Below are 27,391 nucleotides of genomic sequence, written 5' to 3'. Positions count from 1 at the left end.
TCCCGGTTTGAGCCCCCGGCTCCCCACCTGCAGGGGAGTCACTTCACAGGCGGTGAAGCAGGTCTGCAGGTGTCTGTCTTTCTCTCCCCCTCTCTGTCTTCCCCTCCTCTCCCCATTTCTCTCTGTCCTATCCATCATAACGAATGACAACAACAACAATAATAACCACAGCAAGGCTACAGCAACAAGGGCAACAAAAGGGGGGAAAATGGCCTCCAGGAGCAGTGGGTTCATGGTGCAGGCACCGAGCCCAGCAATAACCCTGGAGGCAAACTATATAGTGCTGGAAGGATTAAGAGAAAGGGACAGATTTTTTTTTATTAGTTATTTAGTATTTGTTTACAGAATTACAAGATCACAGAAAAATAATTTCATGCTAAAGTTCTGTGTCCCATTCCTTCCACTGGAAACTGCAGTGGTTCTCCCAAGGTCACAGACATGGGTTGACTGTTATTTCTATAACTATCTATCTATCCATCTATGGTCCTTCTCTTCCTTTCCAAGTCTATTTCCTATACCTATTACTACTTATGAATGTCTTTCCCTTTTTTCTCTTCTCTCTCTGGTCCCTGATGGAATTGTGTTTCAGAGTCCTCCAGTCATCAAAATTGTTACCTAAGGAAATACTATACAACTTTCCTAACACTAAGGGAAGTAACTGTACTCTCCTGAACGTTTGATCTTACCAGTCTTGACTTTCAATCCATTGGGCCAGCAGATGTCGGATTTCCATGGGAAAGTTGTCATCATAGAATTGATCTACTTGCTCCAAAAATTTTATTTCTAACTGCTGGACTTGATTCCACTGAGACATGCTATGGAAAGAGAAGTAAAGTTTGAGCTTAGGAATCATGTGAGTTAGGAACTGTGGTACACGTGTTCTTCCTTTCTAAGAGTTCCTGCAAAAAACAAAATTGCCCAGTAGTTGTAGGAAGTTTAGCTTCTTTTAGAGTCACTCAATCAAAAAAAACAAAAAAGAGAGAGTGCTTGCAATTTAACAGACGAAGCACTCTGGGCGAGAGAGCATAATGGTCGCGCAAAAGGTTTCTGTGCTGAGGTTGGAGATACGAGGTTCAATCACGGACACCCCCAGCAGCCGGAGTGGCGGAGTGCTAAGTGAGCAAACGAACTATGAAAAAGTCAGACCACGGGGTAAACAGTTCTTGTAAACTGTTTCCTAGGTCATCCCCAATGAAGGAGAGAGGATTCTTTTTCTGCCTCAAACCACATCCTTGCTCTGACAGGAACTCCTGGTCCACCTCCTCCAGAAAGCTTCCCCCAGCCACACCCAGCAGCCCTCACTCCACCCCCCTCCTCCTCAGGCCAGGTTTGTATCCTCAGCCACTTCCTCCCAGATCCCCTCCCAGATCTCCTCTACATGACTCTCCCGTGAGCAGCATGAAGGCCACTCCTAGTATTTACCATACAGGCTTCCTCCACTTTTCAAAAGTCTGTTTAACCACTTCACTTTTTACACAAGGCCTGCACAAGTACCTGTTTCTAAAAAAGATTTTCCTTTGATGACAGAAAGGACTTTTCCTCTTAGGACATTCTGCGCTGGTTTGGCCATTAAGCTGGTCTTGAGGCAGTGAGTACCTCAAGCATCGAAAGTAGGACAGCCAATCCCCACTCCCAGGAAGTACTTAGCACTGCCGTCTATGGGCCACTGCTAGATTCTTCCTGCTCTTGGACTGCATTGGTATTATCCGATATGGTCTGTTCGGTTATATTTTCTCTCTGGGAATGCTAAAAAAATTTTTCCATATGCACTTGACTCTTGACCCACTTTGGAACTGGGGAACCAACACCCACATAGTAAGAAAAAAAACGACGCATAATTGATAGCAGTCTCCCTTATCCTCATAGTTCACACCTGCAGATTGACCCAAGCGATATGTAAGACTGGTTGAATCTGTGAGTGATGAAATGATAGATAATCTGTGTAGAGACTCACTTGCACAGTTTGAAACATGTAGCTCAAGGGTGACTATTGGCAAGTAGAAAATTCTTCTTCCTTCTAAGCTGTTTTGGCTGACGGAAAGTTTCACAGAAATCCATGCTGTGTATCTCCATACACAAAGAACACCCAATTAAGCCTCCTTACTTGGAACTGCAGCATTCTCTTCAACACTTTTTAAAGTAATTTTTTGCTGCTTTTTAATGTATTTATTTACTAATGAGAGGGATAGTAGAAGGGGAGAGGAGAGAGAGAGTGAGTGAGAGACAGAGAGAGAGAGAGATGAGAGATGGAGGAAGCCAAACATCACTCTGGTACATGTGCTGTCAGCGATCAAACTCAGGACCTCATGCTTGACAGTCCAGTGCTTTATCCACTGTGCCACCTCCTGGACCACCCTTTCAGCATTTTTTATTAGTGATTTAATAATGATTTATAGGATTTGAAGATCACAAGTGCTTTGAGTCCATGCCACACTTGCCACCAAAGCTCTATGTTACCACTACAACAAAAGCCACTCTAGTTCTCACAAAGTCTCAGAGACAGTTTGGTTTTGTTGGTTTTTTTTTTCCAAGTTCATGTGTTTCAATTCTCAATATTCTATATATTAGCAGGAGAATCTGGAAGTTGCTGCTTTATTTCATCTCTGTTGGGACTTTCACGTCAGTTTCACAAGTCCTAGACTTGTGTAAATCAATCATCTTAGCTGTCTCAAGTAAGGCATGTACAAGTGTTTGTGGGCCCTAATCCCTTCAGTTCAAGATACTTCTCAGCCAATAATCTCTACTTCTGGAACCAAAGAGGGGAAGCAGACAAGCGTACAGGACTTGCGTGTGGGAGGGCCGACGCTCAGTCTCCAATGCCGTGTCATGCCGGAGCTGAGCAGTGTTCTGGCCTCTCCATTTCTGTCTTGCTTGCTAAGACAAATAAATGAATAAATATTTAAAATAAGAAGAATGCAAGTACTTTTTTTTCTCTCTGATGATTCGTTATTACTGAACAAAACTTTCAAAGAATAACTATAATATTAGTCTGTAAAGTCTTAAAATCTACCTTTCCGGTCTTATGTGTACCTGACAGTGGTTTGACCTCAAGCTACTTGAAGAGAAAGAGCCCAGACTTGACACATTAGGCAACCTGTCAAAATAAAAGTTTGCCCTCTCCAACAACACTCTGAACAGTTTGGTTTTAGATATATTTCTTAACTCAGGAAAATTAATATGAAGTCTCTTGAAGTTACAGCTTTTACTTTTTTTTCTCCACCCAGAGTCAAAACATTCTTAATCAAAGAAAAAATGTTCACATGATCAATCCATCACCGTGCCGTTCCCACAGCTTCTAGAGAAGTTCAACCTTCTGCCTAGAAACAACATCATGTATCTGAACATACATTTGTTAGGTTTCAACTGGGAACCATTTGGGGCACCTTTCCTCTTACGTAGATAGTTGAAACAAAATCATTGCCAATATTTTGATGAAAGAAAACAAGCTGGAAAAAGGAAAGCTTCATTGCATATCACTCGGCATCTCTGAAGGCCTTCATGCAATAGATTTTTGTTTTTCTCAGCTTATGTGGGTGGCTTGTACCATATCATGTGACTCTACATCTGGACCTACTCATAGGATTTGTGTCCTTTTTTATTTTAATTTTTTATCTTCTTTTTTCTTTTTTATTGTCACTAGGGTTATCATCAGGGCTCAGTGACAGCACTATGAATCCACTGCCCGTGGTGGCCAATTTTTCTTTTTTTTTTTTTCCTACTTGACAGGACAGAGAAACTGAGAGAGAAGGGAAAGGCATAGAAGGAGAGAGACAGACACCTGCAGACCTACTTCTCTGCTTGTGAAGTGACCCCCCATGCAGGTGGGGACCTGGGCTCAACCCTGGGTCCTGACACATGATAATTTTTGTGTCAAAGCCTGGCCTCCAGACTTGTGTTTCTAAAGTGCTGGCAATGTTTGGTTGACACTTGTTGTGTGGTCACCCTAGAGTCTGTCAGTCACACCTCACTGCACTTACGTGATCCTAGGGTTCACTTTACTCTCCCCTCCTTCAGGAGATAGGAATGCCTCTACTCTCTGCACAGACACAAAGCACGACCTCTCACTATAGGTTTTGTTATCGGTGACTCTGCTTTTCAGAGTTTCAGAGAGCAACCAACTGACAAAGTTCGGGGAGTAAAACAGCCTTGAGGCTAGACATGGACCTGCCCTATGACCCTGCAATTCCTCTCCTGGGGATAGATCCTAAGGAACTCAACACACCCATCCAAAAAGACCTGTGTGCACATATGTTCTTGGCAGCACAATTTGTAATAGCCAAAACCTGGAAGCAACCCAGGTGTCCAACAACAGATGAGTGGCTGAGCAAGTTGTGGTCTAGATACACAATGGAATACTACTCAGCTGTAAAAAATGGTGACTTCATCATTTTCAGCCGATCTTGGATGGACCTTGAAAAATTCATGTTAAGTGAAATAAGTAAGAAACAGAAGGATGAATATGGGATGATCTCACTCTCAGGCAGAAGCTGAAAAACAAGATCAGAAGAGAAAACACAAGTAGAACCTGAACTGGAATTGGCATATTGCACCAAAGTAAAAGACTCTGGGGTGGGTGGGAGGAGAATACAGGTCCAAGAAGGATGACAGAGGACCTAGTGGGGGTTGTATTGTTATATGGAAAACTGAGAAATATTATGTATGTACAAACTATTTTATTTATTGTTGAATGTAAAACATTAATTCCCCAATAAAGAAATAAAATAAATAAATAGCCTTGAGAAAGAGGCCCAGTCTTAAGCAGTTCCTTGGACCTCTCTGCATGGGGTACACAGCATGAGAGGCAGGGTCCGTAGGATCACTGTGCTTTATGTCATTTGATGAGATACACTAACAACGGCACCTCAGATAGTGACAGGACCAAATGATCCTGACCCATCTGGCCTCAGGCTGCAGGTGACTTAGTGTTAAGAAACACCAGTAACAACTTCTGTTTCGAACTGATTAAACAGTTTAAGCCCAAGATCTGAATTCAGTCAGTTTACAAATTTGATACATTCAATGCTTGGACTAAAGAAATATATACTCAGATTAAAATGCAAGCAGTTGTAGAACTTGAAATATTCAGTGTACTTTCCTCCCCTGGCTTCTTGAATTACTAGTGATTCAGAAGACTGTCAGTTACGAAGAGTAGAGTTTCACACCTCTCCTACCACCCAAAGACTGTTCCCCACTCTGACCACCATACAGTGAACCTGAAAGCAACCCCCGGCCCCAGAGTCCATTGCTTGGGTGCAGTACGCCAAGCCCAGTGCAAGTGCTACATTGGGCCTCCCCTTCTGTTCTCATTTCTCAGCTTCAGTCTAAGCGTGAGACCATCCCATAGTCACCCTTCTCTCTGTGGCTGATCTCACTTAACATGATTCCTTCAAGCTCCATTCAAGATGAGGTGAAGAAGGTGACTCCATCATTCTTAATGCTGAGCAGTATTCCACTGTGAATCTAGACCATAACTTTCTCAGCTGTTTCTTTCTTGCTGGGCACCTGGGTGGCACCTAGGTCTCACAATACATTCCTAACCGGACTAAGTACTCAGTATGTGTTTGTAAGATGAATAATGGGAGGCCCAACTGACTTTATGAATGGGGCAGACGGACAGTGAATATCACTCACACTTTAAAAATGACAACTCTCTGTGAGTCAAGAAGCACAGCTCCCTGTGAGAGGCCTGAGGCTCCTGCCACCAGACCAGGTTTAATGCCCAGACTCTGCCTAATCAGACACATACATCCACATCGTACAAAACTGGTACATTCATTGCTGTGCCACTAGCAATACTTATCAACTTATTCTACTTAGTGAGAAGGGAAATTAGCAAACTGACTATCACTGATAAATCCCAAAGAACAACACAATATTTCTTCTTCTGACAATTGAGTGACTGTTTTTTCTCTCTGACTATCTACCGAGCCCTAGAAGACCCTGACAGAGGGCCGCTTGGTTATACGGCCTCTCTTCCACTAAAGATGCCAGCTGACGTTATGGTTCCCAACTTGTAAAGGAGATGACTGGTCCTGAAATATGACTCACTTGATATTTCAAGGATATATCATCAAGGTCATGACCACGATCTACCCACAATGCTCTTTTTTTTTCCCCTTTGAAACCCAGGTGCACATACTAACCCCAGACATCACGCCTCTCGAGAAGCTGGCTAAGAAAGTGAGAAGGGGTCGCTTTCTGTACTTGTGGAAGACACCCCGCCCCTCCCAGCCACAGCTGCCCCCCGCCCCACCCCAAAGGCTCAGATTCCCAGGGGCTCCCAGCTCTCCGTGGGAGCACACCTCTGTGTCCTGGAGTTTCTCTCTCTAAGAACCGCCCATCCTTTAGGCTACAGTCAACCGGCTGTAAAACAACAGATGGAAGGCAAAGCCCGCGACAGCATCCTGCCCAGGCGTTTCTTAGCCGGTCAGGAAGCCGTGGTCTGCTCCGCTCACCTGGTTTGCTCAGCCGGGGTCCCAAGGGTGCTCGTAGCCCAAAGTCAGAGTCTCCCTACTCAGTCCCCCAGCTGAGACTGCCGCTGTCCTTGTAGAAAGAAGATTTGCATTTCTCCTCCCACGTGAGGCTTTCCTGTGCGTCAGTCTTTGAGTCCCTGAGACTTCACTTGGGTCTTTTCCTCCTCACTCTTTTTTTTTTTTTCTAGAAACACAAATGCGCAGAAGAAGCCAGGTTGAAGCCCCCTTGGCAAGGAATTCTCTCTTGTCAGCCCCACCATGCATACCTGCTACCCAGGTGGCATCTGGAGGGAGATGGGGGGAGAGGATCTAGTCAGGCCATTTTCTCCCTTGGTTTCCCCAGAAGAGCTGACTTCCCTCACGTATACAAAGAGACTCCGTCTTGGGCTATTTTTTCCCTCCCTGTCCTTCTCCCTCTCAGCTTCCACAAGTCACAAGAGCCAGCCCTGAGCCAGAGGTGTGAGAGGCAGGCGGAGAGACAAGAGGGAAGCAGCAGGCACAGAGAGAGCCTCAACTTCAGGAGGATGGGCTCACTGAGAAGAGCCCGGCCTCACCCCGAGGTCTGGGTCTGTGCCCCCACAGGCCACCAACACCTGCTCCTGCTGCTCCCCTGTCCTTCCAGCCCAGCTGGAACTCTGTACAAGGCCTGCTCTAACAGCACAGGGCCGGAGGAAGCCGGGGACTAGCCGGGAGTCGCGTTCAGAGCTGAAGAGAGGCGCCCAGGGAGAGAGAGGACCTGAACTCTTGTAGGAGAATGTGCGGAGCCAGGAGAAGGACCCAGGGACTTAGACTCCTTCCTCGGTAGCCTTTTCTTTCTTTTTTTTTTTTTTAAATCTTTATTTATTTATTCCCTTTTGTTGTTCTTGTTTTTTATTGTTGTAGTTATTGTTGTTGTTGTTGATGTTGTCGTTGTTGTTGGATAGGACAGAGAGAAATGGAGAGAGGAGGGGAAGGCAGAGAGGGGGAGAGAAAGACAGACACCTGCAGACCTGCTTCATCACCTGTGAAGCGACTCCCCTGCAGGTGGGGAGCCGGGGGCTCAAACCCGGGTCCTTAACACCAGTCCTTGGGCTTCGTGCCACTTGTGCTTAACACGCTGCGCTACTGCCCAACTCACTGATCTTTATATTTTTTTTATCTCCCTGTTGACTCCCTGACACCTAGTAAGAGTTTTATAAAAACTCAGGAAATTAAAGATGCAAATAAGCATAGACAAAAGGAAGCAAAACAATGGCTTCACCTCCAAGAGCAGTTCACCAGGTCAGAGGCCTGTTTGCCACCTGCCCTGACAATGCTGGTCTCTGATTCTCTTTGCTCCCCTTCTGATATTCTTTACAGAGACAGAGCACAGACACACACACACACACACACACACAGAGAGACACACAGACAGAAAGAGACACACACACACACTCACACACACACTCAAACACAGACACACACACTCACACACAGACACACACACTCACACTCACACACACACAGACTCACACACACACATACACACACACAGACACACACACACAGACACACAGACACACACACTCACACAGACTCACACACACGCATACACACACACAGACACACACACACAGACACACAGACACATACACACACACAGACTCACACACACACAGACACACACACACATACACTCACAGACACACACACACACACAGAGAGACACACACACACACACACACACACACAGACACACAGACACACATACACACACACACACACACACACACCCCTCTCACAGCATCAGAAGCTTCCTTCAGTGCAGTGGGGTCTGGGTTGTGCACATAGCAAAGCGGCGTACTATCCATGTGAGCTGCTCTACCAGCCCTTGACGTTCTTACCTATTTATTTAAAGCCGAGCAATGCTCAACACTGGCCTCTGGTGGTGTGGGTTCGGCATTTCACCCGGGGCTTTGGAAAACCTCAGGCGTGAAAATCCTTGCACACAAACATGGTTTTCTGTTCCCTCTGACATTCTTTAGAAAATAAACAGACGGGAGTCGGGCGGTAGCGCAGCGGGTTAAGCGCAGGTGGCGCAAAGCACAAGGACCGGCATAAGGATCCCGGTTCGAATCCCGGCTCCCCACCTGCAGGAGAGTCTCTTCACAGGCGGTGAAGCAGGTCTGCAGGTGTCTGTCTTTCTCTCCCCCTCTCTGTCTTCCCCTCCTCTCTCCATTTCTCTCTGTCCTATCCAACAACAACAACAACAATAATAACTACAACAATAAAACAACAAGGGCAACAAAAGGGAATAAATAAATATTTTTTAAAAAAGAAAATAAACAGACAATCCATTTTTAAAAAAGTCTCTTCTTGGCTGGTAGACCACAAACTATCAGATACTTAGAGGAAAATATTGGCAGAACTCTTTTCCGCATAAATTTTAAAGACATCATCAATGAAAGGAATCCAATTACAAAGAAGACTAAGGCAAGTATAAACCTATGGGACTACATCAAATTGAAAAGCTTCTGCACAGCAAAAGAAACCACTACCCAAACCAAGAGACCCCTCACAGAATGGGAGAAGATCTTTACATGCCATACATCACACAAGAGGCTAATAACCAGAATATATAAAGAGCTTGCCAAACTCAATCACAAGAAAACAAGTAAACACATCTAAAAATGGGGAGAGGACATGGACAGAATATTCACCACTGTTGTTTTCGATGGGTTATGTTGTTTTCACCAGGCTGGCTTCACGGGCAGGTAACAGATGACCAGGGACTCATGTCTGGGTTGTAGGCAGTATCTCTTTATTCATGCAGGACGCAGCACAATCTAAGACGAGCTAAGCTAAATTCAAGGTACAGTACTCTAAAACTCACAATGCTGTCTTTATATATACTTGCCAAGTAGGGTGGAAACAGGGTGTGACATAGAGAGGGTGGAGAGAAAAGTGACTGGTGACAATCAGAGTGTGACAAGGAGAGGATCAGGGTGTGACAAGGAGGGGGGGTGGAGCAAAAACATATCATGAAACAGTGGGGATTGAACCAATGCCCTGGAGGGAGGTGCTTGTTAACAGCGGTTATATAAATAGAATGAAGTGGTTATGTAAATAGAATAGTGTTAAGCAGGGGGATTTAAACCAAATGAAACAGAAGGGGTCTCATGCATACCAACACACCACAGAAGAGATCCAAAAGGCTGAGAAACACATGAAAAAAATCCTTGATTTTTTTCAAGTATTTGATTGTCAGAGAAATGCAAATAAAGACAACAATGAGATATCATTTCACTCCTGTGAGAATGTCATACATCAGAAAAGGTAACAGCAGCAAATGCTGGAGAGGTTGTGGGGACAAAGGAACCCTCCTGCACTGCTGGTGGGAATGTCAATTGGTCCAACCTCTGTGGAGAACAGTCTGGAGAACTCTCAGAAGGCTAGAAATGGACCTACCCTATGATCCTGCAATTCCTCTCCTGGGGATAGATCCTAAGGAACCCAACACATTCATCCAAAAAGATCTGTGTACATATATGTTCTTAGCAGCACAATTTGTTATAGCCAAAACCTGGAAGCAACCCAGGTGTCCAACAACAGATGAGTGGCTGAGCAAGTTGTGGTCTATATACACAATGGAATAGTATTCAGCTGTTAAAAATGGTGACTTCACCATTTTCAGCCAATCTTGGATGGACCTTGAAAAATTCATGTTAAGTGAAATAAGTAAGAAACAGAAGGATGAATATGGGATGATCTCACTCTCAGGCAGAAGTTGAAAAACAAGATGAGAAGAGAAAACACAAGTAGAACCTGAACTGGAATTGGCATATCGCACCAAAGTAAAAGACTCTGGGGTGGGCGGGGGGAGAGAACAGGTCCAGAAAGGATGACAGAGGACCTAGTGGGATTGGTATTGTTATGTGGAAAACTAAAAAATGATATTATGCATGTACAAACTATTGTATTTACTGTAGAATGTAAAACATTAATCTCCCAATAAAGAAATTTTTAAAAAGTCCCTTAAAAAATAGAAACTAGGGAGTCAGGCGGTAGCGCAGCGGGTTAAGCACAGGTGGCGCAGAGCACAAGGACCAGAGTAAGGATCCCAGTTCGAGCCCTGGCTCCCCACCTGCAGGAGAGTTGCTTCACAAGTAGTAAAGCAGGTCTGCAGGGATCTATCTTTCTCTCCTCCTCTCTGTCTTCCCCTCCTCTCTCCATTTCTCTCTGTCCTATCCAACAACTACCACAACAATAAAACAACAAGGGCAACGAAAGGGAATAAATAAAATAAATAAATAATTAAAAAAAAAAAAAGAAACTAGTCAATCAATCCATACTCACTGGACATTGCTGCCAATGCACTGATCAGGCAGGCCTGGTCCTCTCTTTGACCTGCTGTGAACACATGACTGATTTTAAACCAACCCAGGAGCCATGGGGCAGACTCTGATCTGCTTTGCCGTGGAGGTAGCAGTTTTGCTGGCTGGAAAAAGGCTAGATTCTTGGGCACTGGAAGGTGTGTGGTGATTGGTTTCAGCAGACCTAGGAAACATTTTTGCTTCCTCCTCCTACAGGGTCAGAGGCGAATCTGCCTCTGCTGTCAGTGTCTCCTGCCTGGTCTGCCCCCAGAAACCTTGCCTTGGGGGAGAGTTTCTTGATGAGCCAGACCTGGAGCAATGCTTTCCTGCTTGACATTCTCAACATGCCTGTGTCCAAACGACTGCCATCCTAGAAAAGTGAAATGCAAGCAGTAGGAATTATTTATTTATTTATTTATTTATTTATTTGTAAGCACCTGTAAAAGGGGACGAGAGGCAGGGTGCTAGCGCAGTGATTTGTGCATTAGACTCCAAGCCCAATACCTGAGACCACTTAAGAGTCAGAAATGAGGAGTGCCCTGGTTTAAAAAAAAAAAAAAAAGGAAGAAAGAAAGGAAGGGGAAAAGCTAGCTTAATTTCAACATTACAAAATAACCCAGTATCCTAGAATAACATTTCAATATGCAAGCTAGTAAAATAATATAATTGAAACTTCTAAGCAAAAAAAAATAAATAAAATTTGTAAAACTTGAGTCCCATCGTGTAAACACCTGCAGACCTGCTTCACAAACCGTGAAGCGACTCCCCTGCAGGTGGGGAGCCGGAGCTCAAACCCGGGTCCTTATGCCTGTTGTATACTTAACCCGCTGCACTATCGCCAGCCCCTGACAATTTTTTTTTTCTCATCAGGGTTATTGTTGGGGCTCATTGTCTGCAAGATGAATCCACAGCTCCTGCTAACCTTTCCTCACCGCCCCCCCCCCCCTTTTTGTTTTTCACTTGATAGGACAGAGAGAAATTGAGAGGAGAATTGCAAACAAAGAAGGGGAGAAAGAGAGACACCTGCAGCCCTGATGGCTTGTGCATCTCCCCCTGTGCAGGTGGGGACCAGCGACTTCAAGCCGTGTCCTCGCACATGGTGACCTGGGCTCGACTCACTGTGCCCCTGCCGGCACTATTCTCTTCCTTGTAAGGATCTCGCCTTGGAATTGGCTCCGCGGTTCTCAGACTGGTCTCATGTCACTTTTAGAAAGGTGTAGGCGTGCAAGGATGATGGACAGGATGGCTGTTGGTATCGTCTGACAGCAATGCCTTCTTTGCTATACTTTCACCCGCCGCTACTCCGATACCGTCAGTGCACTTGCGAGCTGAGAGCAAAGGCAACATAATACTGTTGATAAAGCGATTAAGACGAGTTTAAAAATGGTGTAAACATCCATGCAGGCGGAGCTGGGCCGTAGCGCAGCGGGTCAAGCACACGTGGCGCGAATCAAGGATCGTTGTAAACATCTGTTCAGATGTTAAGGACTCACATTTGGTCAGTGTTTATTTGGAAAGCTCTAAAGCACGCTGCTTCTTTGTTTTATTTTTTATATTTATTTCTTTTACCCAGCACACTGCTCAGCTCTGGCTTGTGGTGTGGCGGATTGAACCTAGGACTTTGGAGCCTCAAGCATGAGAGTCTCTTTGCATCATCATTATGCTGACTACCCCTGCTACTTTAGAAGTTAAACTGAAGTATACGTTTCTCTTTTTCACTCAGCGAACAAAAATAGTCTTCACCATCACTGTTCTTCTTGTTGACGTAAGAAAGTTATAAACTGAGCAGAAATCTGTGGTTTTAATTGAGGTCACATCGCAGTCAGTGTAGCGTAAGGTTCGGGTGTGCCGTCACTGCAATCAATATGCGTATTGTCTGAAGTTCACCACTAAGACCCCCGTTTCCATCTTCACCAGGTAGGATCCATTTAACCTGGCTTTCTCATGCCCCTTCTCCTAAGTTCTCCACACCCCTTTTCACCCTCCCTTCCTGGAAACTGCAAGCTGGCCTTACAGTTTGCAGGTTCATGTTCGCTCTATTAGTTTCTCCTGTTCACTCGGTGCCTCTAAATACCACACCTGAGTGGAATTCTCTGGTGTTTGTCCTCCTCCCTCTGACTTTCAAATCCCACTAACCACATCACATTGAAACTCCATGCCTGTTGTTGCAGAAGGCGTTTTAATTCTTACGGTTGAATAATGTTCCAGTGTGTGTGTGATGTATTTCAAATATTCCTTATATACTAAGTGTTGATGGTCACTTAGGCTGTTTTCAGCTCTTACCTGTTGAAAATAATACAATAAACATAGGTGTGTGTGTGTGTATCTTGGGACCCCTAACAGAGATCTTCTGATATCAGTAGCTACCATGATTTATCACCTCATGGCAATAATAATAATAATAATGAGATTCTGGATCCCATATAACATTGCTGGAAGACTCAAAGATTTACTATAAATGTCAGTGAAAGGACAAATGCTCAATGAGAACTGTGCTTAGCAGAATAGTGATAGCTAAACTGTGCAGAGACTTGGGGATCTCTAGGTGACCCTCAGCCTTCTCTCCCGCCCTCCTCCCCCCATTACACAGGTGTGCAAGGCATGGAGAGAGCAGGTGAGGTGGGCAGGTTCCCAGCCGTAGCCAGGAGGTGGTGGGGACTCACAGCCGCTTCTCCCAGCTAGTTTTCTATCACGCTGAGTAAAATTGCTTCTTTTAGAAGCAGTCAGAGTAAAAGAGGAGGGGATGTCGCTCAGACCTACTGGAGGGTAGAAAAGGCTCCATCTTCTCATCTTTGTTCAACAAATATAAGCACTTAGCTGGGCTTTTGTTTGTTTGTTTGTTTTGGTAATCACTGTATCTCCCCTATCTGAACTTTTTCTCGTCATTGTTCCAAAGACAATGAAGTTGGACGCTGAACAGACGGGACTTGGGACTTGTACGTGCAGAAAGATCCCTGAACTTGAAGACAGCACTTGCAAAGGCCACATGAGTAGTGCAGCGGGAATAGTGGGAATTATTGCAACAATGTGGCCCAAGAGGAATCCTACTAGATCATCAGTATTTAAGACCCACAAGTTCCAGAAAAAAGAAAGAAGAAAAGAAAAAAAATGGATAAAATCCTATACAAAGGGCGTGGTATCTATTTTAAGCTCTTTTTTTTGAGTCCAGTTCCCAGTGACCATGCTCCCTCTACTGACACCTCAGAAGCACTGCAATTGATAAATCGACTTCTAAAAATCTTCTTTTTTTTTTTTTCCTCCAGGGTTATGGTTGGGGCTTGGTTCCTAAACTATGAATCCGCTGCTCCTGGAGGCCATTTTTTTCCCATTGTTGTTGTTTCTGTTATTGCTGCTGCTGTTGTTGTTGGATAGGACAGAGAGAAGTGGAGAGAGGAGGGGGAGACAGAGAGGGGGAGAGAAAGACAGACACCTGCAGACCTGCTTCACCGATTCTGAAGTGACCCCCCCTGCAGGTGGGGAGCCGGGGACTCAAACCAATATCTTTATGTAGGTCCTTGCGCTCCACAACCAATGTGCCACCGCCCAATACCCTTAAAAATCTTTATATCTTTTATCTCTTTTTATTTTTAAATATTTATTTATTTGTTTGTTTATTATTGGATGGAGACAGATATTGAGAGGGGGAGATAGAGAGGGGGAGAAATGGAGAGACACTGCAGCCCTGCTTCACCGCTCCTGAAGCTTCCCCCCTGCATGTGGGGACTGGGGGCTCAAACCCCTTGCACAGGGTGGTGTGTTCCCTTAACCAGATGCGCTTATACCTGGTCTTTCTGTTTTTTATTTACTTTTTTTCCTTTTCTTTTTTTTTTTTGGGGGGGGGAGTAATAGTAAATACAGTTGACACATGGGTAAAAATTCTCATCTCCCCGTGACAGGAGTCTCAGGTTGTGTTTATTCCCCAATAGTACTTTCTTGGTTCTAACTCCCTGTCAGAAAAAGTCCAAGGATGTGGCTCTTTTAGCGACTATGCCTGAGTGCTGGGAAGTCTCTTCACTTGTATCCAGTGATCATAACTCCACTGAGGAATCTTGGGAAACATCCCAGTCATATTTCCGTAATATTTCTAGTGCTCTGTTGTGTGAATTCTAGTCAATGTGACCTCCCCAAACTCTCAAGTCTGTCACTTCATCTTAGGAAGATCAGTTTTGAATTGTCTCTTTTTTGTGCTGGAGCCTGCAAACTTCCTCAGGAAGCACATTAAGCCTGTTACAGAGACAGCCTCATTTCTTTACTTTTCTCAAGATTATCTTGTATATCTGTTTATCAATGTATGATGTATGGTGGGGGGGCATCAGTTCATAATTTTTTTAACTGGGGTCTATGCATCAAAAAGTTTGAGACATTCAATCTATTTCCCCCTCATATTGATCAGCTATTTATAAGACTGTAAGTTAATAGGAGTGTCTGTTAACACCATTCCATATGAAAAGCACCATTTCATACATTTTATAGATTTTTAAAAGTCAGTTTAGGTAGGAGGGTAAATTCACCCCAAGAAAGATTGACAGACTTAACAAAACAAGACTCTCAGTGACCTTTGGATGTAGATCAATAATGGCTCCATTTTTTAAACGGACATGACCTCTGCTTACGGTGTGAGCATGTCTGAAAGCTGAATTGGATGAGGCTTCTTGGATTTATCTGCCAACTGAAATGCCTACTAATCCATCATGTTCGAAGGGAGACGTCTCTGAAGCCTGTTTTATGTTTATTTGTGTGTTTGGAAGTCCATTCACCATAAAATATGTAGAGAAAAAAATATGTCTTCAGCAAAGAAGACCAAAACTAGTCTCTGAAACTCATAAGAGCTTTGTTGCTTTATAATACTAGGAAAACTGCGACAAGAATTCTGACTGTGAAAAAAAATAGAAACAACGATTGAACAGAAGTAGTCAGAAAGGCCAGGAGCTGAAAGCTTTCCCCTAAAATCAGGAGCCAGCAGGGATGTCTGCTGGCATCCTGATTTATTCAGCACAGTCCTTGAGGTCCTTGCCATTGCAACCTGACAAGAGCTATCAACGGTTCACATATTGGAAGGAAAGAAATTGAACTATCGCTATTCGCTGGTGACATGATAATACAGCTAGATCACCCCAAAGATTTGACCAAAGAGCTTCCAGAAGTAGTGAGTTCAGCAAAGTAGCAGGATACGAAAGCAGGCTTCAGAAATCTGTGACATTCCTGTGACATTTCATTTCCTACAAATGAAGAGTCAGGGGGAAAAGAAAATGGAGGGCTCAGTCCCACTGTAATCAGAGCCCAGAAAGATAAAATTCCGTGAGGTAAATCTTACAGAGGAGATGAAGAACATTACACGGAGAATCGCAAAGCATTGTCTAAAAAAAAAAAAAAAAAATAGAGATTGCCACACAAAATGGAAGACAATTGCTTGTTCCTGGTTTGGATTAAAAAACATGATTAAATTGGCCATTCTATCAAAAACCATCTACAGTTTCAATGCTATTCTTAGCAAATGTCAATGATAGTTTTCAGGGAAATTGACAACTTGTCTGGAGGTATGTGTGGAACCATAAAAAATATAATACAACAATAAAAAAACAAGGGCAACAAAAGGGAATGAATAAGGTAAATAAATATTGAGAAAGAATGGCTTGATTTCTCGCACTATCGCTAACTAACTACAGTAAATACACGTCGTGCGTGTTTAGCTGATGCCTGGGGTGACCGTTCTGTGTGGGTTAGCTCAGACTCAGGTTGTACAGGAAAGGGGAGAATCTAACACACAAGAGCGCTGCTTTTAGTGGGAAAATTGTTTAAAAAAGATCTTTCAGCTTTCAGTGAAATTGCAAAGGTGTTTTTTTTTCCCTCCACTTGGCCATTTCTGAAGACGCAGTGCAGCTATTAAGTGCACAGCAGAGGGCACTGGTCTCCCAGGAACAGCAACTCAGGGCACCTACAAGTGGAAGCTGCTTGAATTCCTGAGAGAGTTTCCTTTACCTTCTGAGGAGACAAGCGTTATTTATTCCTTGGTCTTTTGTCATCTGTGATTATGTAAGGCCTTGTCTCTGACATCACAGGACTGAACTAGACTCCACCGACGTGTCCTGCATCATTTCTCAGGGGCTCATGAGGGAAGACAAAAAGGGTGAGCTTCAGGGGTCGTAGAGATTTACTCTTGGCGTTCCTGAAGCTGAGTGCCTGAATGGCACCACTGTCAGATGTTCATCTAGAAATCTGAGCTAATTGTGTAGTCAGCTTAGATGGAATCTTTAGTCTTTAATTATTGAGGGCTTTCAACTACCAACGGCTGCCCTTAACATTCCCCACACTGACCCTGAAAAATAGCTTTAAAAATAATAAAAATAAGTAAGTGAAAATGGAGCATGTTGATCTACAAGACTTTTGTTGTCACGGGCGTCCTGATCTCACAGCACCTCAAGATAGGTATTGCTACAGTTCACCCTACGCAGACCTTCTACGTAGTCTGCAGCTTCTCTCAGGCTGGGGGAGCCTGCCATAGTTGTCCACGTTAGAAGCAGCCAGGTCATCAGATGTGCCCTGAAAATTTGACGTGAGTGTAGATGGATAGTTTATACTCTTAAGTGTATCTTCCTCTGTCCGTAATTTGCAGGACAACCCCATGGTAAAAAGATGTCTGGCTTAACTGGATAGCCTCTAAAAAACGTTTAAACTAAAACAGGAGCTGACGTCATTGTGGAAGTCCATGCTACCTGTGTTTGTATTTCTCACTCATCCTGCCATTCCCGGAGAAAGCCCCTGAATGTTGCTTAGTAAGGATAACAGTGGATTACACACAGGGGTTGGCACAGGGAGAAAGAACTATTAGATCATACAGTCAGCTCATCTTTCCAGCAAAGGGCAGGATCCCCAGACAGGGAGTCTAACCCTTTGTTTAAGGCATAGGGCCAAGTAGTAAAAACAACACTGACTTCCTTGTCTTCTCTAGACATTCTGACAAAGCACCGAACCCGTGTTATTTGGCTCTACTCATTCCTACTTGGTTCCTTACACAGGAGCTCCCAACACAGCTGCCCCCCTCTTTGGAGATAGCCCACGGAGTAGATGTACCCAGAGGATGGCGATTAGCTCTCGTAAATGATGCCCGCCTGAAACTCAGGTTACCCTGGAGAACAACTTGACAAGGAAAGGCCAACACAGAGAAAAAGCCCTGGAGAACTCTCCTTTCCAGATAGGTTCTCACCTGTGCTGTGTCCTGTATTGTGTAAGCTCTGGCTTAGACAGAAAGGGTTATTGTTTAAAGCTTATTTAGTCACCTGGTAGAGTTTACTCAACAGCAAAGCTAAAACATATGGTCTCTCACCCTTTATATTAGCTGGAGAACCCATGTAACTGGGTATATTTTCTTCTTATGTTCAAATGTAAAAGTAACTCAAAATTTTAAAGTGGGTTTTATCATACTGGGACTGAGAAGTCTGGAGCTATCCAGACTGGCTGATTTTCATTTTGGGTTTTCTGGGTTTTCTTTTCTTATTCTATTTCTTTATCAGATAGAGACAGAAATTGAGAGAGAAGTGGGAGCTAAAAAGGGAGAGGGGCAGAGAGACACCTGCAGCCCTGCTTCACCACTCGTGAACCTTTCCCCCTACAGGTGGGGACCGGGAGCTTGAACCTGGGTCCTTGTGCCCTGTGATGTGAGCGCTTAACCGGGGGCACCACTGCCTGGCCCCCACCTTGGCTTTTCTTATGAAGAACACAGATGTCTGAACTCAGTAATGCTTTATTTCCCTAGAGTGAACCAGTATTTTGGATTCATGGTGGGGCCCAGAACGGTCACTATGGTGCCCAGTATCTCTGATTCTTTCTCCTTGGTGTCCTGAGTGGTAAGAACTGAAACTTTCAGTGGCCTTGCCCCCAGTCTATACCCAATACTGTTGATTAAAACCATTATCAGTTTCTGGATCCAGCCATGCCTGAAGCCCTGCTTGCCCTGTTCACTTAGGAAGTTAATTACTGTTCACAGCTTGGAGTCCTACCGGAAGCAGTCAGCTGTGACCTGGTTAGTGTGTCATGCTGTAAACCCGAAACAGGAACACAAGGGGCAGAGAACCGCACAGGGAACACAGGAGAATGAAAGCTGCACTCTGGGGCACGTGGGGTGTGACTTACTTCTCAGAGTACTTGCGGCATTAGTCGTGGCTTTGCAGGGCTACATCTGCTATTCTTTAGGATTTCATGGAGGGCTGAGGAAGTGCCAGCACCCTGGGAAGAAAGCCAACATAAAAAATAGTTGTGTGATAAAAGGGAAAAGAGTTTAGCTCTGAAAAATCAAAAGCCTGCATGCTCAAGTTTTATAGCAAGGGAGAAAAATGCCGCTGTGAATGATGTGACCAGAACCCAATTCTGACTTCATGTGAACAACGTTTTCCCCCTAGACCATTCTAATGTTTGACTTTATTATTTTTTGTGGATCTGGAGCCTTGCACATGTGAGACTTCACCACTCCTGGCTGCTTTTCCCGTGCTCATTTAAGGAGAAATAAACAGGAAGACACAGCACAGGAATGACGTCCTGAGTTCTCACTGCACCTCCCTGATGGTTCGAGGGGACATTTGGCAAGGCACCTGTCTTACCATCCGAACTTTCTCCAGTCCCCAATCTAATACTTTAATCAGAATAGATTAAAGGTAACTTTTGGTTCTATTTAAAATTGGGGACCAGCAATACAAAGTATCAATAAAAAGTTATAACAAAGTCTGGGGCTGGGCAGTGGTGCACCCAATTAAGCACACATACCTACCTAGTTCAAGCCCCCAGACCCCCACCTGCGGAGGGGGACAGTGCTTCACAAGCGGTGAAGCAGGTCTGCAGGTATCTTTCTCTCTCCCTCTCTAACTTCCCTTTCTCTCTCAATTTCTCTCTGTGCTATCCAATAAAGTGGAAAACTGGCCACCAGGAGTGCCACCCTGAGCCCCAGTGATAACCCTGGAGGCAACAACAACGAAAAAGTTATGACAAAGTCTGGACGAGGAAGGTAGAGACAAAATTTGCATCAGGAGTCGAAAACAAGAAAATCAGGGTCGTCTAGTTATTCCATTTCCTTTCCCTTAAATATTGAATTTTTAAGCATGGGCCTATGAAGATATGCCTTAGTGCCTTGCGAAGCCTGTGCTCTCCATTTGAAGGGCGCTCGCTGGAGGACTGCTCTGAACCCTGTTCTTTATTCGTTCCTCTCATCTGACAAACACTTGCTAAATGTCTTGTTTCTGCAGGCCATCTTACTAGGTCTACAGTAAGTAAAAATGGTGCACAGTTGATTAGGTTTTACCCAAATGAGAATGGCCACTTTTGAATGCATGTTGATTATGTTCTAGCCAATCAGTACTGACTTTCCTACTCTAAAAGAAATTAACAAAGAGTAACAGTTAAGGTAGAACTAAGTCTTAATTACCCTTTTTTTCACTCCTTTGGACACTTGGAATACATTTGAATAAACATTCAAAGAAAAAAATAATGTTTTAAAACAGTTCTTTTAATCATGACTTGGCTTTTTAAAAGTATATTATTTATTTTGACAGGACAGAAAGAGATTGGGGAGGAGACAAAGAAAGAGAGAGAGAAATAGAGACACCAGCAGCCCTGCTTCACAACTTGTGAAGCTTCCGCCCAGCAGGTGAGGAGTGGGGGTGCTTGAACCTGAGTCCTTGCACATGTGTGTGACCCTCTAACTTTCTTTGTATTACTTTGTAGCTTCCGGCTTAAAGTATCATTCCAGTTGCCTGTGGATTCTGAATCTTATCATTTTTCACGTAGTGCTTTCTTGCATCACAGTATACTGTTGACCAGTACTCTGGCCCTCTACTTGTTTACTTTATTTTATTTTATTTTGGTCATGATCAGAAGAAAAAGAAGCATAAACCAAAACATATGGAGTAAGGATTACTTCAGTCTTTTCACTGTTCACTTCTATTTTTACTTTCCTTATAAATCAGTGAAATGTTATTCTTGCAAGAATGTTTCTACACCCTCCTACTGTCTGTTGTTGCATCATCTCTTCTTCAAGATTATGCGTTAGAAAAGCTTCACTTCAACATCTCTGACAAACTTTGAGACTTCCTATGGCTTGTCAGTGACAAATTTCATGCAAAGCATCCTACTTGAATAGATGTTGAACAGTTACTAGATAATTTCCTGGTACATATATAAAGGTGTGTTTATAAGATGAGTTAATGGGTGGTTTATCTAGTTCTGTGTTAATTCAGTAAATTACTGGGGGGCAGTGCTGAACAAGCTGTAATAAGCTCAACCAGATCAGATACCACCTTGTGCATGGCATGTTTCTGCTATCACATGTGTTCCCTGTTTCTCAAAGACACGAACAGAAGTATTAAGCCTCAATAGAGAGTAATGTGTGGCTCAGATTAGGTGATTTGGACCGCCTAAAGAAGTACTAGATGGAGAGGATGAATGAAACAACTAGCTGTGCTTGTTGTGTGAGACCGGAAGAAGATATTGTAAGTCAGGAGAAAGGTGTGAGCCAAGACTGAGCAGAAAGGAAGATGGTGCATTGTGTGACCTGAAGGGAGGCCATGATGCTGGGGTCATGGTGACTCTGGATGTCAGCAAAAGCCAGAGTGTTGAAGGGTTCTCATTTTTGTGACCACAGAGAGAGAGCCCTTTTCTTTCCCAAGAATCCTCCCCAGAAGGGAGAGGCTTGATAGAATTTCCTTGAATGTGATGACTGTCAGCACATTCCCAGCTAGACCGTGCACACGCTCCATTCTCATCACACGAAACGGGCCTTTCTGCCCCGGCATGCTCTCCTTGTTCATCACTCTGATTAATCTCCCATTCATGGTGATGCAAGTTTCTAGATGAATTCGCACAGTTCACTCCAGATGGCAAAGAGGTACCTCTGGAATCTCCTCGCCCTGACGCTGAGATCAGGCAGCAGTTTACAAGAATGAGGATTTTGAAAATTGTTGGCTTCAACTCAGCTCTGCATCCTACGACATGTGCTGCCCAGACTAGCCTCTCCCCTCTCAGTCAGCAGAGATCCACCCCTTCCTATTCATTTTTCATCTAACACCAAGTGACTCAAGTGGGAGTCACGGTCAAATGAAAATGTATAAACCAGAATTCAAGATTGTTAGGTATTTTTTTTCAGCCAGTGGAGGTCAGCAAGATTCACAAGCACGCCTGAATTGACATTCCATAGGCCCTTGGATCATATGTCTTCCTTAGAGATTTCCTAGCTAATTGCCCCAACACACACTACTACTAATCCTCCTTTAGTGAACAGAACATCTTGTTCCATTTGTTATCACTGTCCAGGGAACAAAGCATGCTACATGGAAGCTGGGTCAGGAATGGCCTTGCACATGTGCATTTGGAATGAGTCAGGCCTTTCGGGTTAATCAAATCCCGTCTCCGCCATCTTTGTTGACTGTTTCTGTTGAAATATTTTCATTTTTGCCACCAGGACTTCATTGGCTCCCAGGAAACTCTTTACCATCTTCCCTTTTATTCTAGATATAGGAGTGAAGAGAGACAGAGACAGAGGGAGAAGGGAGACACCACAACACTGCCCCACCGCTCACGAAGTTTCTCCTGTGCATGGTGCCACTGGTCCCATGAGGGTAAAGTTTGTGCTGTACGTGGGAGGGTGCAATATGGGATTTTGGTGGTGGATGTGGCAGGGAACTATACAATGGACTCTTACAACAAACTATGGATAACAAATTAAAAAATCATCTACAAAGTTTATGCTCTCTGAGGGGAGCTGTCTCCCTAGCCTCTGTTTGAGGTCTTTGACTACAAAGTGAAAAAAATGAAAGGAAGCTAAGCGATTCAAATACCCACATAAATAAAAGGCTTCTCTTGTTTCAATCTCATAACTGTCACCTTCAGAAGCCTCTGCTGGTGTTTCCATAGAGCTGTGGGAACACTCTGGCCAACCCAGAGCATCCATGGTTGGCCCCTACAGATAAAGGCGATCCTCTGAAGTCCAGGATTACGCTGTGGGAGCATAAGATCACACACAGCCATCTATCAATGTCTTGATTCTCAGTTATTACTTTCTAATTATGTCCAATCCTCCAATTTCAATCAGTGGCAACACACTGACTGAATGTCACCTGTGCCCTGGGAATTCTGAGGTAAACAGAAGAGTCTTTCTGTTTGGGGCATTCACGGTCATATGGGGAAGGCAGGGGGTCTGTAACAACAATACTTTTGCCTGAAAGAGGTGGAAAAGCATCAGTGATTCTTAGAGCGAGGTCCTGAATACTGAGTAGTAGATTACCAGAAGTAAAACAGAAAACCTAAAGAATGGCACTGACAAAGACTTGAGCCCTGTTTGCTGAGGTGGGAGTGTGTACTTTAGAGGGGTGGACAGGTAGGCTGGGACAGATCAGACAAGTCTCTACGTTCATAAGTCAAAGGACAAGGTAGCATGACAAGCAAAGGTGTGGAAGAGACTGGAGTGGAAGACTTGAGAGAGAAAGAGAGAGAGAGAGGTTTTGCTACAATCTTAGCAAGAGCTGATGAAGGTATAGACTGAAGCAATGACAACAGAATCATGGAAAACACTCATATACCAAAGACTTTGATTAAGGTGGAGTTGACAGGATTGGATGTGGGTTGTGAGTGAGAAGCTGCCAGAGATACTTCATTTGGGGAAAAAGATTGATGGTGGCATTTCTGAAAGAAGTATCTATCAGGGGGTCGGGCGGTGGTGCAGCGGGTTAAGCGCACGTGGTGCAAAGCACAGGGACCAGTGTAAGGATCCCGGTTCGAGCCCCCGGCTCCCCACCTGCAGTGGCGTCGCTTCACAGGCGGAGAAGCAGGTCTGCAGGTGTCTATCTTTCTCTCCCCCCCTCTCTCTGTCTTCCCCTCCTCTCTCCATTTCTCTCTGTCCTATCCAACAACAAAGCAACATCAACAATGGCAATAATAACCGCAACGAGGCTGCAACAACTAGGGCAACAAAAAGGGGGAAAAATGGCCTCCAGGAGCGGTGGATTCATGGTGCAGGCACCAAGCCCAGCAATAACCCTGGAGGGAAAAAAAAAAATGAAGTATCTATTTATCTACCTATCTGTCATCTACCTGTCATCTACCTATCCATAATATCTATCTACCTATCATATTTCTATCTATCTTTCTATCATCTATCTACCTACTTATATATCATCTATTTTTATATATCTATCATTGATCTATCTATCCATCATATCTATGTATGTATCTGTGTATCTATCTGTCACCTACCTATACATATCTATCCATCATATCTATGTATGTATCTCTGTATCTATCTATCTGTCACCTACCTATCCATCATATCTAGCCATCATATCTATGTATGTATCTATCTGTCTGTCACCTACCTATACAACATATCTAGCCATCATATCTATGTATGTATCTATCTGTCACCTACCTATCCATCATATCTATCCATCATATCTATGTATGTATCTATCTGTCACCTACCTATACAACATATCTAGCCATCATATCTATGTATGTATCTATCTATCTGTCACCTACCTATACAACATATCTAGCCATCATATCTATGTATGTATCTATCTATCTGTCACCTACCTATCCATCATATCTATCCATCATATCTATGTATGTATCTATCTGTCTGTCACCTACCTATCCATCATATCTAGCCATCATATCTATGTATGTATCTATCTGTCTGTCACCTACCTATCCATCATATCTAGCCATCATATCTATGTATGTATCTATCTGTCTGTCACCTACCTATCCATCATATCTAGCCATCATATCTATGTATGTATCTATCTGTCTGTCACCTACCTATCCATCATATCTAGCCATCATATCTATGTATGTATCTATCTGTCTGTCACCTACCTATCCATCATATCTAGCCATCATATCTATGTATGTATCTATCTGTCTGTCACCTACCTATCCATCATATCTAGCCATCATATCTATGTATGTATCTATCTGTCTGTCACCTACCTATCCATCATATCTAGCCATCATATCTATGTATGTATCTATCTGTCTGTCACCTACCTAGCCATCATATCTAGCCATCATATCTATCAGCCCATCTTTCCATCCACCTCCTTTTTTTTTCTTTTTGAACCTCCATCTCTGTCTTGCCTCTCACTCGTGTGAAGTCATTTTTTCTTCATATAATAGCTGTGTTTTCTTCTGATTACTAACTTCTTCACAATCTACAATTCTTTTGCTCTGTAGTAACTTCAAAAACATCACCTTCAACTTTTCATAGTCCTCATCTAATGCCATAGAGTGTAACGCTTTCCATTCCATTGCCCATTATAAAACTCATGCTGTGTTTCCTTGTTCCACTTTCCAGAGAATCTAATTAGACCTGCTCCTCTCTGTGCTAATTCAGAAGGTTGTTCATCCTGGCTGGCTGTCACATTAGGGGCCATTAAAGCTCTACGTATGTGCTGTATGGGGTGGCGAAAGGTGTCTGATGTGCTATGTGCACGAACCAGGTCTGACCCTACTTACATTACCCTAGAGAAAGCTTGGTGCTGTTGTATGTCTTTCCTTCTGTGTCTCTGTCTCTGTTTTTCTATCTGAAAAAATTGACCTAGAGCAGTGATGGTCTGTGTCTGTGTCTGTGTCTTTGTCTGTGTATGAAGTTGTCTGTCATTCAAGAAACTTTGAAGGAACTATCCATGCTAGGGGGAGCTGGGTGGTAGCGCAGCGGGTTAAGCACACATGGCGCAAAGTGCAAGGACCGGCTAGGGAAATATCAATGCTTGAACCCACATTAGAAGTAGTGAATAAGGTTTCACGAGGATGAAAAGGCCAGCATATGTGTTTGTGTTAAAGTTTCGGTAGCGATGTGAATGTCACTAAAAATCACTGTTTGTCAGAGGGTGACAAATCACAGGGTATAGTTTCTAGCAAAGATCTTGGGTTAGTTGAACACAATTAGTCCAGTAGGGAGATGGATTGGAGATAAGAGCCCCACTGTAGGAAATAAACCCCCCAGAGACTGAGTAGGGATCATCTCTTATGACTGTCTATGACCATACAGGCACCGAGAAGTGTGTTTGACCCAATAGTCTTATGAGGGTGAAATGTTAACACTGATATTTATAATGCTTCCAAGTGTTTCTATGGTAAAACACAGAGAGAGGCCTCTAAGCTGCAGAGGAAGACTAGAGGAGACCTCTCCAGTCAGGGGACACCTGTGGGAAACCTTGGGAGGGTACCAGTGGCAATGCATGAAAGAGGATCATGGCAGATGAGAAGTGTAGATTCAAAGCACGGCCGGCGACTTGGGAAAGGATGCCATTCTAAATTCACTTGCAGGACATCGTCACGAATCAATAGCAACATCTCCATGGGTTAACACTTATTTTAACTTTAAAAAGTAGAAAAATGGGCTAAGACTACTTTATTTATGTTGGAAGTGATTCAACTTTTTTTTTTTTTTTTTGCCAGAGCTAGAAGGACTATCCAAACTACACAGGCTAAACTATTAACAGGAGGGTGTGAGCTTAGACTGGAGGACTGTGAAGAAGCTGAGCTGTGAGGCTGGATGGTCAGCGTATCAGAGCAGTGACCATTTATCAACCCGTTATATTCCAGGGGCTTGTTTCATTTGACTGTGCAGTCATCTCACCGACCCTTACAGAAGCCAGGGGTCAGTTTATTGTACCAGGGTCTTATATCATGAATCAGAGACTCCAGTAAGTTAAACTTACTTGTCACAGTCACAGAGCAGAGCTGGAATTTGAACCTAGCCATTCTTTTCTCAGCCTCCAATTCTTTTTCAAAGGCAGGTGTGAGGTGGGGGAGAAAATGCTATATTTGGAAGTGGGAGAGAAAACCACAGTTCATGTGGCTGAAGACACTGCAGAGTGCGTTCACCCTAGTACTCGGTGTTTTATCTGATGTAGTCGCAATACTTTCTCTATAGGCAAAGGTGATCGATACTTTGTAGACTCATTCTTGCTCTCCTCAGGTATCTTAGCATGGAACCTCAGGATTAGGCATAAAGGGAGGCGTAGGGCATTTGAAAGTGGAAGGTTAATAAAGTACCAACATTCTTATGTCTCTTCTCTCAGATGTTTTCCCAAAAGTCAGTGACGCTATGATTCTAGTCTATGGGTCCACAATAATGTTGAGAATCCCAAGCGTTTTCTACATACCACTCAAGTAAATGGGCCCAGGAAGCAAACATATGCCATATATGGTGATGGGTGTATCTTTGCCAAGGTGGAAAACTGGGGCTGTGCAGAAGGCTACCTGGTAGACCCAACCCTGTGTTGTCATGGGTCCTTCTGTGACATAGAGGAGGGCAAAACCAATCACAGACCTGGTCTAATACTCCTGCCAGGGAAGCCAGTTCCTGACAGAGCTCCTGACTGACTGTCTCAGTGACCACAGAAGCAAAGAGTAACCATTATTTGGGAGGGAGATTTCCAAGACTGTTGATGGTGACGTCTTCAACTAGCAACTGATTATGACAATACCGTCCAGGGACAATATGCCACACTGCTGATCCTCTCTGCTTGTTGTTCAATTCTCTCTGAAGACAGCTCTCAGAAATCACGGGAAAGTGATTCCCATCTGTTAAATCAAGCA

General features: G+C 43.8%; 1 protein-coding gene across 3 annotated transcripts in view; it reads right to left on the bottom strand.

Annotated features, from left to right (window-relative positions):
- Positions 1 to 27,031, bottom strand: part of STAT4 (signal transducer and activator of transcription 4) — a 122,829-nt gene extending 95,798 nt beyond the window's left edge. The window contains exons 1-3 of one of the 3 annotated variants that reach the window (XM_060177552.1): positions 26,956 to 27,031; positions 18,935 to 19,027; positions 687 to 815 (exon numbers count right to left, since the gene is read on the bottom strand). In XM_060177552.1, the coding sequence (XP_060033535.1) occupies positions 687 to 814 (128 nt within the window). In that variant the 5' untranslated portion in view covers position 815; positions 18,935 to 19,027; positions 26,956 to 27,031. Of the gene's footprint in view, positions 1 to 686; positions 816 to 6,455; positions 6,762 to 18,934; positions 19,028 to 26,955 lie in introns of those variants that run through there. The other 2 variants (XM_060177553.1, XM_007521401.2) reach the window with 2 other exon arrangements.
- Between the last annotated feature and the right edge of the window lie 360 nt (positions 27,032 to 27,391).

The sequence above is a fragment of the Erinaceus europaeus genome, chromosome 18 (assembly GCF_950295315.1).
Source record: "Erinaceus europaeus chromosome 18, mEriEur2.1, whole genome shotgun sequence".
NCBI classification, from domain to species: Eukaryota; Metazoa; Chordata; class Mammalia; order Eulipotyphla; family Erinaceidae; genus Erinaceus; species Erinaceus europaeus.
This window is presented reverse-complemented; position numbering and strand designations above follow the sequence as displayed.